A 13,868-nucleotide genomic window follows, 5' to 3' on the forward strand; every position below is an offset into this window, starting at 1 on the left:
AGGGAAAAGGAGAATAAAGCCTTTTGTGGCTCCAGATAAAATAAAGATAAAAATAAAGATTTAAATTGCCTTCAGTTGTCACTCAGTGACTAAGTTGCATTGTGGGTAATGTAGGTGCCAGGTTTTAGTTTATAGCTAGCATTGCAGTCCTATAACACCACTGGACTCATAATGGATGGGACAAACAAATGATCGAAATAGATACAGCAGAACCAGATATCGCCTTTTTTTTTATTCCAAATTCTTCATCTTATTCAAAACTTGGTGCCTACATTACCCACAATTCAACTTGTGCAATGTGAGTGACATCACTTGAGGCAGTAATCAGATTACATGCAGCTTCCTATGGGAGCAGTAAAGGATTTATACTACTTGAGATTGAGCCTTTTTCTATTGTATGCTTCTTTATTCCATGAAACCCTTCACTTTGAACTCCACTGCTCTATTTAAAAGCTATAGTCAGTGGGTGACTTGTTCATTTTTGACAGGAGGGTGGCTCGGTGGGAGCACCCACCTGCCACCACACCTCCAACCAACACACACACCCATCTGCACCTCCCACAGGACATGCTGCAGGATCCTTTAACCATACTACAGGCAGCAGTGTAACTCAGTGCTGTGAACAGGCTCTTTTAAACTGTGTAACCATCAAGACCTCACTGTAGATTGAGAAAAAGTAGTGGATTATGTTGATGCTAGATTTTGCAACAGGCTCAAGTTTTGAACAGGAAGAAAAAAGAAAAAGATTGTCCGACCATTAAAAAAAATCCTCATTGTGCCACCTTCAGCTCTGGCTCCTCATTCTCTCCTCCCCTCAACACAGGCCTGCGTGACATGAGCTCAGCCCTGCCTGGTGTTCCTGCTGACCTGCAACACAGATAAATCCTCCTAATTGGGCACCAGCCAACACGGCGGCACAAACAGGGTCCAATACAGCGCAGACTTGTTTAAAAATACACTCAAGACCTGCACCGTGTCGCTGGAGCTGTTTGGGAGAGAATCTATTTAGAAACTCCACCTAATGATGACTTTTATTGGTCCTAGCAGTAAATTTGACCTGTACGTCTCTGACATCTGGTGACAGGGCACACGGCAGACAGAAAGAAGGAGGTGAACGCAGGTATGAAGATGGATAAAAGTGGGCACCACGACCACCCATCACCCATTCGGTTGTTGACATAACCTGAAGAGGTCAGAAGAACCAAGCAACTTTTAACACAGATCATTTCCACATCATTTTGTAAATATCAAAAATGCCTTCAGAGGGTATTCACCTGCTTGTTTATGTTGTAAAACAAAAAAAGCAGGCCAGTAGCTGAACACGCTGACTGTGTATCGTAGGGAAATGAAAAGGTTGAAAACACTCATTATCCATTATCCTATTTGAGCTGCACCTGCAGTTGAAGCTTTTCCCCCATAAATATGACTGTGAAAGCCTTTCTGAAAAATATTGTAGCCATAGAAATAAATCCTGTTTACTTGCTTTTATAAATAGAAGACTGCTTCGTTTTTTCCCCGTTTAATCCCTCTTGTTAAATTTGAGCCATTACAGCAATCACAGGCCTGTTTCGGCTCTGATTAGCCGCACTCGGTCCTGCTGTGGGAACCAGGGTGCTCTGTGCGTGTGTGTGTGTGTGTGTGTGTGTGTGTGTGTGTGTGTGTGCTGCTTGAAGAGAAACAGAACAAGCTGCTAAGGGTTTGAACCTTGAGCTGTGGCACAGTTTAACACCACGTAATACTATTAGAGGTCTGCTGTGGGTTAATAATGTGGACCAACATGGAACAGAAGAGGACAGCAAACACACCTGCAAGACAGCTGACGGTTCTTCAGAGGGAGTCGAAATCTAAAGATTAGATTAGAGAGACCTGGACTCCACTTAATATTTTGGAGTATACAGTTTTCAGATGTTCTTGTGAACGGCTGATTAAAATGTGGAGTTGTAGATTAGCAGGCCGGACACAGAGTACATTTTGTCCAGAAGGCTTTCACTGGAAACTGTTCAGATTTAGCATTAATGGAAAGCTACAGTGAGAATGTGTCTCCTCTTCAAGCTGACTGACACATCAGCTGTGAGAAAACCTGCTGAATCACAAACCAGGTTTCTCAGAGGACGTTTGAAATCCTTACAAGTGATAACTGTTATAGTGGCCGGTCTGATTATATTGTATAACAGATCAATTGTGAATATTGTGAAACAAAAAGCTCAGCTGCTGCTGTAGAGGCTGAAAACAGGATGTCTACATGTTGTGTGATCAGTGCCATCTAGTGGTGCATCACTTTATTACAACATCTAATCATACGTTCTGCATTTAAAGGATCCATGCAAATATTTTTGGACTTATTTGTCTAAGTTTTGAGTTATTTGTGTGAACTAGCAGCACTGAAATAATAAGTTTGGGAATTTTTTTCAAATCATCATCATCAAATGTTTTTAGATTGACATCTAATCTTCCAGGCAGTCAACAGATGTAGGGATCAATGAGTTTATCGACAGAAAATAAATAGCCAAAAATTATATATATTTGATATTGGACTAATCATTTCAGTCGACTATCCAGGAACAATATCAAACCATCTCTGGTCGCAGGTTCTCAGATTTAAGGATTTATTTTTGTCCCTGTTTAATATCGCCGTAAATTTTATATCTTTAGCGTTCAAACTGTCTGACAAAACAAGTCATTTGCTGGTAAATGAGCATCTTCAAACACAAATCAATCATTCAAAAAAAGACTAATTGGTTATGACAATAATCACAGGTTGCAGTTTCATTTTTCATCTACACTGCATCGGTGTGACAGATAAAATCTGAGCAATAATCAAAACTAGAGACCATCATCATTCCAGCTGCAACGTCGGTCAACAAGTTCACGTTCTGACCCAAAACTACTCTCAGTAGTGATTACTACATTATTACATGAGACCACACCCATCTTCAAACTCTGCCTTAATTTCTATTAAAACTATCCACCTGCAAAGTTTTGTGACTGGATCTTGTACAGTTGTACACGCTGACAAAATCTGTCCACATGTTTGTGTGTGTGTGTGTGTTTGTTCTGTGAGCGTGTGTGTGTGTGTGTGTGTGTGTGTGATTTGAGTGAACTGACACTTTAACTAGTTAAAAAAAATATATGGGACAGAAGAGAGACTGATTAAAATGTAAGACTTGAAGGTCTGTTCATTTGTAACCAGACAGCTGCCAGATGTTTCTCTCAGCCAATCAGAAGCAAACAGCTGTTTCCGTGAGAGAAAATATTTATTAAAATATCTTATAAAACAACAGCAAATTCTATTTACACAGTAATACATGAAATAATCCCAGTGGACCTTTTAAGATCATTCATTTGATGACCATTCAATATGAACAGTATCATTTGGTTTCACCAAACAATTTCAGTCAGAAAGTTACAAAAGATCAGAGACTCCTGATATCCGAGATCCAAGTTTAGGAGGTAACCACAGTAACATCCGCAGCAACAGTCAAACAAGAGGGCGTCGGTGCAGACGTAACCATGGTGACGGCAGTAGAGGCTCCGGTTGATGTCAATGTGGTAACGGAGGGCTCGTTGGGTCGAGCAGGAACTGGTTTAGCGATTCTCATGGGAATAAAGACGTTAGAGGCAGAGTGCTCGCTCAGGTACTCGCCTCCTTTCTCCTCATAGTCCTGCCTGCTGATCCACCCTTCTGCTGCTTCCCCCCCTCCTGTAGGGAGATGCTCCAGGGCCCAGTCTCGTGCTCCGTACCAGGCGTCCAGGGCCGGCCGTGACGCCATTCTCACCTGGGAGAGAGAAGTGATGGGTGTCATTTTAAGGACTTTAATGTCAGATGCACATTAGAGAATTTTTATGTACGCCTTAGTTTGGTTGGAGGACTTCGTACCTTGAAGTGTGATTGGAAGGGCCTCATAGCCAGCAGTTCTCTCTCCACTCTCTCCTTCATCCCGGGGTACTGCATGTTCCCTCCTGTCAGAAACACATTGCTCACCAGCGCCTCCTGCTGCTCTGGAGTGTACCTGTGTGTGTTATACAAGACGTTACATCAGTTTCACCTGTCGTTTCTTATATAAAAATAAAATGAGAAAAAAAATGTTAACGATGCCAAAATGAAGCATTTGTGTGATAAAATCAAATAGGCAATGAGAGACTTTGCATGATCCATATGTATGTTTACATCTACTGTGCCTGTTGTATGATATCATTACCTGGCCAGGACATACTCCAGCGTCTCCATCAGTCCCATCTGGTCCTCTCCGGTCGGTGAGGGCTGGAACAGGATCTCTGGACACCGCAGACGCTCTGTCCCCACAAACAACTGGTGGTACTCCGCCATGTTGAACACAGGCTGGAGATCAAAGCTATTTTTTTACTCACATCAACGTTTGACAAGCATTGACAAGAAATATTTCATTGTATGAGCAAATTTTCATTACAAAAACATAATATAGGACAAAAAGTTTTCACACACATCCTGCCACACATTACTCTGGCAGATAACTGTCTGTATAGCATTAATGAGGATCTAAATATCTATCAGGGAAGTTCCAGTGTCTCTGTGTCACTACCTGAACCACATTAGCAGGTTTTTCTGGCAGCGTGTCCTCGGGGAAGTCAGGATCCATAAGCGTCACTCCGTCTCCCTCATCCATTGGATGCTCCAGCTCCGACACCTGGCAGAGAGACACAGAACAGCCTCAGGCTTCATGTCAGCTGCAGCACATCGACTGCAGCAAACAAGGACGGGTCCTGTAGAGTCCCGCAACACATTCACGCTAATGACATGTAGACCTCATTATTTATCAGTACACTTCAATGTGGCCTCGGCCCAGTGGCTCGATCTGCTGGTGTCAGTACTTTAGTGGAGAATACAGTTAAGTTTGACCACTTTGCTTCCCTTGTACAGTCAGCAGCTGAAGCATTTGCATATCCAGCTTATAGCCAAGTGATACAGTACATACATACCACTTACACTGCTTATATAACACTACTATTAACTATAAAAATAAAGTAATACATGTGTTTTTCTTTGAATAACCTAATATACACTCAAGGTCAAAAAGGGTACTTTACAATTACTGATAAAGAGCCAATATGCTACTAATAAGCATGCTAATAAGCTACTATCCAAATTGTGATATCCTAAGTCTGTTTTCCTCTGATTTGGCACAGTAACACTCACCTCAGTCTTTCCCTCAACTCCGTCGCTGTGCAGCAGCTTCTGTCTGCCCTGCTCCACAGCCAGCTGCAGTTTGCTGATGTACGACTGCAGCTCCTCGGCAGAGTCCATGTTGAGCTCCACCAGGCTCTTATGAAACTGATCCAGCAGGCCGTCTTCCAGCAGCTCCTGCCAGAAGAGAACTCTTCGGTCAGTGTGCAGCACACAGCAGTTGTGTTTTACAATTAAACCAAAGATAAACATCAAAAATGCACACAAAATTCTTGAAGAACAATTAACCTTTTTTATTGTCTATTTGCAATTATCAAATGGGTCAAAACATCTTTCCTTCTGTATGTTAAATCTCAAGTCTTACACATATTAATACCATAAAGCCCTTTAGAATAAACTGTAAATGATACAATATGTGTCTTGCCTGTACAGCCATAAGTCTGTCCAGCCTCTCTTGGTCCTGCAGCAGCTTCTCCTCCCGGCGGCGAGCATTGATCTCCTGAAGCCGCCGAAGCTGCTGAGCTCGTCTCTCCTGCCTCTCCTCCACACTCACACAGCCACCCGGCACCTTACCGGAGAAGGGAAGCTGCATGCGGTGAACCTCCCGATCATAAAACTCTGGGCTGCGCCACTTTTCCAGCTCTGTGGAGAACACACCACAGAGTGAAAGGAAAATAAGTTTGCATGCGTTTCCATGTTTTTTTTCTAGCTCCTTCAGTTACAAGCTGCAAGGAGAAAATTCTTGAATCGTAAAAACTTAAACAGTTTTTTTGCTGCTGAGTTATAAACTCCCAGAGAAGCTCTAAGTTTATGAATTTGTATGTTTGCACTGACATACTGCACCTTCATGATAATCCACAGCAGTGTAACTGTGTTCGTGGAGCAGTTCCTCCACACGGCTGAGTGTGATGGCGGCAAGGTGACCTGGGTATTTCAGTTGGAGGAGACGCTGCAGGTAGGACGCTGCCTGACTCCCAGCCACATTCACACGCTTACAGTTCACAGCGTCCAACCTAGAATCGAAACCATATGGAATTAGACTCAAACTCTGCAAGATGAGTGTATGATTGGGAGACAAAAACATCAGGAAAGAATAACAGAGAGGAAAATAATAATTATAAATGTCTGTGAATCCTCACCTGCCGTTGATAACCGGCAGGATGTGCGAACAGTGGTATCCTGAGGACAGAACGATGCCGGTGTGGGGAGGTTGGAGGTTCCTTTGAGAGTTGTTGTGGGAGAAACTGTACAAGCTGTCTATGCCGTAGGAGACATATGGGACGCTGTAGCACTCAAACAGCAACTCTGACATCATCTGGCGACAGTGAAGCGGGTTGCAGGGCGCCTCTGTCAGCACAATGGGGTGTGACACACTGCCCTACAGCAGCACAGGGAAAGTAATGCTCATTGATCATCTGAATGACATGAAGAGTTAGTCTGACGTTGCATGTAAAACAGATATGGCTGAATATTATCAGACTGCATTATTGATATATACACTTCATGTTGCTACAAAAACACTTTCCCTATTCCCTTATTTGAGTGCTCCTTGCTTCTCACTTTGGAAATCTTTAAGGCCTGCCATTATGAAGGCTGTTCTGATGTTCTCAGCAGCTGAGCACACTGCTCTGTAACCATATCACAACATCACTGCAGGCTTACACCAAAGTGGACAGACAGAACCAACTCAAGAATATGAATATTTGTTATTCTGACTCACCATCTAGTTAAAATATAGTGGAAAAACCGTAAACAACTTTCTTCATTCATTATAGAGATCGTTCACCTCTAGCATTTTTTCATTCACATCTCTCTCCTTGCATCTTAAGGCGGAGGGATGTGCAGTGGGAGATACAGGGAGAGGACGCAAATGCGGGAACCATCAGGGATGCAAGGATGCAGTTAAGGTGATTGGGATGTACCCATAATTGCAACAGACAAAAACATTTATGCCCCCTAAAACATGTTTCTTTTGCTCTCAGAGAGTTGCTATGTAGTCTATACAAACAGTACATATTCAGATGAGAGACAGGTTTGACAGATGATAAGTACTTTCTTTCAGAGAAAACAGTAAAAAAAAAAATTAAAAAAAAATGTTGGATTAGAAATAAAACCTCTTCTCCAATCCTCAGGCATGTTGGCTGGTTGCCTGTCCTTAACATAATATTACAATATAAGCGGTATTTAAATGTACTTTTCTACTGTTTTGTATATATTGTGTAAGCTTTGTGTATTTGTTTACACTCTGTTTTTGTGCTTTTTATACATTTCTGTATATTTGAGTAGATCAAATTAGCCCAATAATCAAAAGATCAACAGAGGAACACTACTTAAAATGCAGGTGTGAGGATTTGCTGTCATCAACCTAAAGTCTGAGTACAGAACAATACGTTCGTTGATAATATAAATCATTATTTGCAGTCATACTGTCTTCTTGCACATGTATGTTAGTATTCCTAATTAAGCTGCTTATTTAGCTCTTTTAATGTGAAGTGTATGGAGACCTTTTTTGATGATAACGTGGGGCTTGAGACAGATTTAATTGGGGTCTATGCAACACTAACACTACTTATCTGTGTTAACTATATGGTCTAGAATGAGTTAACGCAGAGGGAAAGACACTCTTTGGTATCAAAGTGTGTTTACAGGTCTTGAGAAGTACTAATGCATATGTGAAAAAATAGTATAAAGCATTTTGTGGCTCCAGAGGAAGCTGCATGTAATTTAAATTGCCTCCAGTGATGACACTCAGTAGATAAGTTCCATTGTGGGAAATGTGGGCACCAGGTTTTAAAAGGCAGTCCACTGGTCTAGCGTTGCACTCCTGTAACACTGTTGGACTCATTATGGAAAATTTTAAATGACTGATCAGAATCAATACAGCAGAACCAGAGATATTCCCCTTTTGAAAACCTCCTGCCTACATTACCCACAATGCAATCTAGCCACTAAGTGATTTCATTGGAGGCAATTTATCAGATCACATACAGCTTCCTCTGGAGCCACAAAAGCCTTCAAACTACTTTGTTTAACATATGCAGTAGTACTCCCTGAGAACTGTAAATACATTTACTTTTATATTTATATTTCGGGCATTTAGCAGACGCTTTTGTCCAAAGCGACTTACATAGAGTACATTTTGTCACAAGAAAGAAATCACAACATATCACACATTAAATACACTTTAATGTGTAAAATTGGTGGAGTCACCCTTTAAGTCTAGAACTTAAATCAATAGTATGCTAAATGGTTTTACAACTAACATCAACTTCCCTTACTTTTTCTGAAAGGACTTTGATAAGCAAAGAAAATGTAAAGTAAAATAAATTAATCTAAACGTCTTTCGTCTCAGTAAACTTTAGTGAACTTGGATGCAGATTTGCTGTATGACACACACACCTGCGGACACACTCAGTCCCCTCAGTCACCACTCACCTCTGAGGTGATGCCCAGGTGTGTAAACACATAGTCGAAGATGAGCTCCTGGATCTCGAAGTTCACCACCACGTTTCGGTCGAACTGGCTCTTCAGCAGCCACCGCAGCGGCTCCAGGTTGGGGATATCGTTGCCGATCTGGGTCTCGCTGCGAGCAGCCCCTCTGCTGCGCGCCGCTACCGACCTGAAGAGCAGCCGCGGGGAGTCGAGCTCCGCCGCTGGCACCGCCCAGCCGGCCCGGGTCTGGAAGGAGCCGTTATCTATCACTATCGGGGCCGGTGTAGGGGTCACATACTGGGCCGGGACCTCAAAAATCGGGTCAGGAGAGGTTTTACAGTCCTGAAATGAGAAAATTTGATAGACCGGTTCGACTTTGGAAGCCATTTTGGATGCTTGTCACGGTAAAATACATCCGAGTGGAAGCCTGGTGTCACCGACTTATGGTTCCCAGTCAACTTTTAATCAACTGTTTCAACATAAATGTATTTAATCCGAGTGAATAAGTATAAATAAACAGGCGGAAAAGTATCTAAGTAGCACTTTACAAATCATTTATAATAATTATAAACCGGTAAAATAAATGCTTTGGCTCTAGTGTTTTATAAATGGACTCACATTATTATAATTTTAATTTAATTGTAAGTTTAGGTTCAGTTTAGGTTTATAATAGTTATGTATTGTATACGTATATACTACATGAATACGCATTTGTAGTGAATGTGAATTTTGAAAAATGTTTCTACATTTTGCCACCAGGGGTCGTACTACACTATGTGAGCATAACGTGATGATGAGCCAATAATGTGTCCTGTCCATGCATGGGTGAGACACACTGATTGATTCATCCCTGGTGGATTATTGGTAGGCACTCTCTCAGTTATAGGGCCTGTTTATTATGAAGTCAACTTGTATATATAAGTATTATATAAAATAAACATTTGCCATTCAAATATGACAGAAATGTTACATTATCTCTTAAATCTCACTGACTCATTTGGCCAGTCAGTTCAAGCTCATGCTGTGCAGCCACATTTTGGTCAAACCCAAAAAACTTTATTTTAATTTCTAGTTGAAGTTTCCTTCTGATGGAATGATGAAGCCATAAAAATGAGCGCTGAATTGCAGCACACACTTTATGTCAGCTACTGGTTTGCTGATGTTTTTCAGTGAGCCACAGGAAGATTAACCAGTGTGTGCAGCGGTTTGAATTTGAGTCAATGACAGAAGCTGGAGAAGCAGAGTGTTCATTAGCAGAGTGACAGCAGTACAACTTTTGGTGTCCTCCTCAGGAATGGCTCTTGAGAAAACCTCCTGTAGTTGTCCTCTCCAAAGTTGATATTAGGTTGTCTGTGTGCAAACTGAAAGAGGAATGGATGAGTCCATTTTGAAGCCACATTTAAACCACGTGAACAGACATTTTCCCTCAGGCCCTGAGATCCCTGATTTCTCTGTCTGCCATCCTGTTACTCTCAGCTGACCGAGTGAGGCCTCAGCTGGTGATGTGGGACACCTGCACATGGAAGCTACTGTACATCCCAGTGGGCTTCAGTTCAGACCATTCAGTCAGTGCACATGTTCATATTGGAGATCTCACACTCTGATTTAGATTATCCTGACCTTATGCAATTCCCAATTCTGTGAGGCTTAGTACAGTAGAATCAGCTAATGCATGAATGTACCTGAGATACTGCTAGTTACAACTTTTGCACATGTGGCTCTCCATTTTATTTTATTATCTATTTATTTGATCATTTATTATTTATATTATTTAAAAAAGTAACGAAGGACTTTCTTTTAAACATTGAAGCACTAATTGTTTGAATTATCTTCTATTTTTTCACATCACAGCTATTTAAATCCTTCATATGCAGACACATCAATAAGCAACTGTTCTTGCCTTGAGTTTTTTAACAGCACATCTAGTAATATATTCTGACTGGTGTCGATCTTGTAAGCAAACTTAAATGCAATAGGCTAATTAAAATAGATTGCACTCAAACGTGCATTAACTGTTGAACCCCTTCCTTGAATGCTGCAATTGCTGCAGATCCATCTTTATAAAAGCTCCACCCCCAGAAATTTAAATTCGAATCAAAATCCCCCAAATGCCTAAAAAATATGTCTAGCATTTCGTGTGTAAAGTAAAAGTCAGTGTTATCATTTGATGTAATGGTGCATTTCCCTAAATCTTAAAGAAATATATAACAAGAAAATATGGCTGCCATGTCCTATACATGTTGATTTCTGCTATTGTGCCTTGTTTTGTTTTGTAATTTGATTTAAATGTCTATAATAATGCCATTGTTTTACTTTGAGGCTCTCCCGGCCATGCGAATGTGAAATTTAACAGTGGGGAAAGTGTGTTTTCTGGATTGAGCGGTTTTATTTCCTGGATAGCGCAGATATTTTGGAGCAGAGGATGAAAAGGATGAAGGACAGAAAGTGTGTGTGTGTTTGTGTGTATGTATGTGTGTGTGGGAGGGGTGTTACTGTATGAAGCTTGATGGTGTGTCACTGAAGCACGAACACAGTTCACTGCTCAGGCACAAAGCTCTAAGTGACTGCCGTCCCCCTCCTCCTGATGCTAATAAGCAGATCTGGGTCAGTTCACCCTCTCAAACACACACACACATGGTTACATACCCACTGGTAAGACACACACAATCACATCCACACTATCCACACATCCCCACCCACACAAACATGCACATACGGTCACAAACTCATACAAATAAACCCCCATCTAGTTTTTTTCCTCTCAAACACACACACAGACACACACACACACACACACACACACACTGGCGTCCATTCCTCCCAGGAGGCAAGACGTGACATTGTGTCGCTGTCCGTGCACGATGCTCGCAGCTCTCTGCTTGTTGTGCTTGTCATCCAGGCAGCGGTGATGAGGCGCAGGGGAACTAATAGGCTACAAGCACTCTGGGACTGCCACGCGTGATGCCAAGCAGCCTCCATTTTGTGGAGGAATGAACAGACTGTTATTTCCCACTGACAGGGAGGGGAAGGAGGGGAGGGATCATGTGAGATAGACAGGGTCAGTCCTGTTTAGTGTTTATATGAATAATACAAAAATCTGATCATGTCAGTCATTACTGTTAGATTTGGCCTTTTTAATTTATTTTAATTATATTTTTGGGTCTGTTCCCACTGACTGCAATGTGATTTAGCAGAGACATGAGTGGAAAATGCTGCATATTTGTAATAATAATAATTATTATCATAATGTATCATTATGTATGCTAATATATGCTTTACTTTTTTACTACTACAGTGTCTTTTTCACATTTTCACAGTGTGGTTTCCTCACAGTTGAGCCTCAGCTCCAGGGACTAGATCCAGCAACCAAAAGCTCACCTCTAGAACACATTTAAAAGCTATTTTGTGGAGACAGGAAAATTATTTTCAGAGACAATGTGCAGTTTTTGGTGAACTTTCTGAGGGGGAAAACATCCGTCATCCTGTGGCAATTATGTGCGTGATTATGAATCACAGCATCCTTGAATCATTTCCTGTTTGTTCTCATGACAATGCAGGACTGTCTTGCAACATCGGTGAAATGATTAATTCAGGATTATCAACACAAACTCTGCTATAATTTATTAGAATGACAATGATTTTTAACTATTGCCTATACAAATCAATCTCTCTTTGTTCAGCTGTTTGTATCGGCAGCAAAAACTACTGTGAATAAAAGAATAATCTGTGAACGTGGGAGTGACTCACTAAAAAACAGGCAAGAGGGAAAAAAAGAAAGCTCCTTGTGTGTGTGTGTGTGTGTGTGTGTGTGTGTGAGTGAGTGAGTGAAGGAATGAGAGAGAGCCCAGTTTATGTAACGACCCTGACTCTGAGCACTTCTGATATATCAGAGCCACACTGCGGACAAAACCCCCTGCAACCTCCATGACTCTCCTCAGCACCCTGTCACGCCTGCACACACACACACACACTTCCTCTTCGAGACACACTGTACACATACACACACACTCTCTCTCTCTCTTTGTCTCTCTCTCTTTCTCTTTCCCTCACATACAAAAACACAACGTGCACACCCAAGCAAAGCACACCCCACACACACACAGAGTCTGTCACTACCGCTCTCTTCAGTCTCTGGCCCTGTAAGCCCAGCAGATCTTTTTGGGCCATAGAGTGATTAATGTGTTTGTGCACCTGTCACTATTCATGCATTCATGTATGTGTGTGAGTGTGTGCGTGCATGTGACTGTGTGTGTGGGAAGGGTGTTTCTAAAAACACAAATATTCAAATGTAGTTTGGTGTGTGGGCGTTTCATTTGGTTAATCTCTTGTCTTGTTTGTTGGATGAGATGCATATGTCTGTAGAGTGTCAACACATTCAGCTGTATTCTTTAGACAGCAGGGTAATTACTTTCCTCGTTATTACCCTGGCTGATTAGACTAGTGAGTTCTGACTAACTAACTAACTAATTGAGATCTCTACATCCTGCCTTGTACAGCAATTTTCCAATAAAAACAACCTACTATTCATGACAGGCATGGCCAGCTTTGGATCTTGACACATGCCAAACTGATACACACATAATCTAATAATCTAATCTACAAGAGTGATACTTACAATAAAGAGTTTGGAGGGTGATTTCTATAAGCCTTTACAAAACCAACAAGGGCTCAGAATGGATTCAACTCCTCTGATGTAACCTACAAACCTGAGAACTTTAGCTTGGCTAACTAGCATACAGTGGTAACCTAGCCTTACTTTCAAAGTCATGGACTATACTTTCAAAGTCATGGACATTGGCTAAGGTAACAGGTTGTGTTAAAAAAAAAAAAAAAAGTACTATCCAGGACAGGAAAATACATCCAGTTGCATTAGCATCGTCATAAATTACCTACCTGCACCGTACAAAATCTGCTAGTGACAGACGCCACTTCATAGGAGCCTTCTTTTGTTTATTTCTGTAAAATACTGTAAGACCTTATTGTTTCAAAAAATGTGTAAGAATTTCAACAATCTGCTATTGTTATCGCTGTAAACTGCATGTGCAGTGAGACAATGGGAAGCTTAAGTGGCATGGCATCATAAATGAAGGAGAGCGGGAACACTAACACAGGCTAATCCATGGCACACACACATTGATGTTTAATGTAGCCTGCAACCTGGATAAGGCACCTTCGCTCGGCCTAGCTTCCAATTCTGCTCAGTGGCCATTTGTGGTATTGCAGTAAAGAATTATCCTGAGGCCCTCATTGTAAGAGAGGAAAAAGGTTCAACTGT

The 13,868-nt window shown here is 41.4% G+C and overlaps 1 protein-coding gene across 1 annotated transcript; it reads right to left on the reverse strand.

Annotated features, from left to right (window-relative positions):
* Positions 1–3,235: 3,235 nt before the first annotated feature.
* Positions 3,236–8,986, reverse strand: actr5 (actin related protein 5). Its single transcript, XM_084366113.1, has 9 exons — positions 8,597–8,986; positions 6,301–6,539; positions 6,005–6,174; positions 5,586–5,803; positions 5,174–5,338; positions 4,560–4,664; positions 4,200–4,339; positions 3,878–4,010; positions 3,236–3,776 (listed from the first exon to the last, which is right to left on the reverse strand). The coding sequence occupies exons 1-9, from the start codon at positions 8,978–8,980 to the stop codon at positions 3,444–3,446; spliced, it is 1,887 nt and encodes a 628-aa protein (XP_084222239.1). The 5' UTR covers positions 8,981–8,986; the 3' UTR covers positions 3,236–3,443.
* Between the last annotated feature and the right edge of the window lie 4,882 nt (positions 8,987–13,868).

Source organism: Pagrus pagrus, assembly GCF_965226575.1.
Source record: "Pagrus pagrus genome assembly, chromosome: 11".
Lineage (NCBI taxonomy): Eukaryota > Metazoa > Chordata > Actinopteri > Spariformes > Sparidae > Pagrus > Pagrus pagrus.

Bases quoted from the DNA above. Each gene is read 5' to 3' on its own strand.
- actr5 (XM_084366113.1), bottom strand. From the start codon at position 8,980: ATGGCTTCCAAAGTCGAACCGGTCTATCAAATTTTCTCATTTCAGGAC. The intron at 6,175-6,300 runs GTGAGGATTCAC...TTTCGATTCTAG, and splicing joins CTGCCGGTTATCAACGGCAG to GTTGGACGCTGTGAACTGTA. The intron at 4,665-5,173 runs GTGAGTGTTACT...TCTCTCTGCCAG, and splicing joins GAGTTGAGGGAAAGACTGAG to GTGTCGGAGCTGGAGCATCC.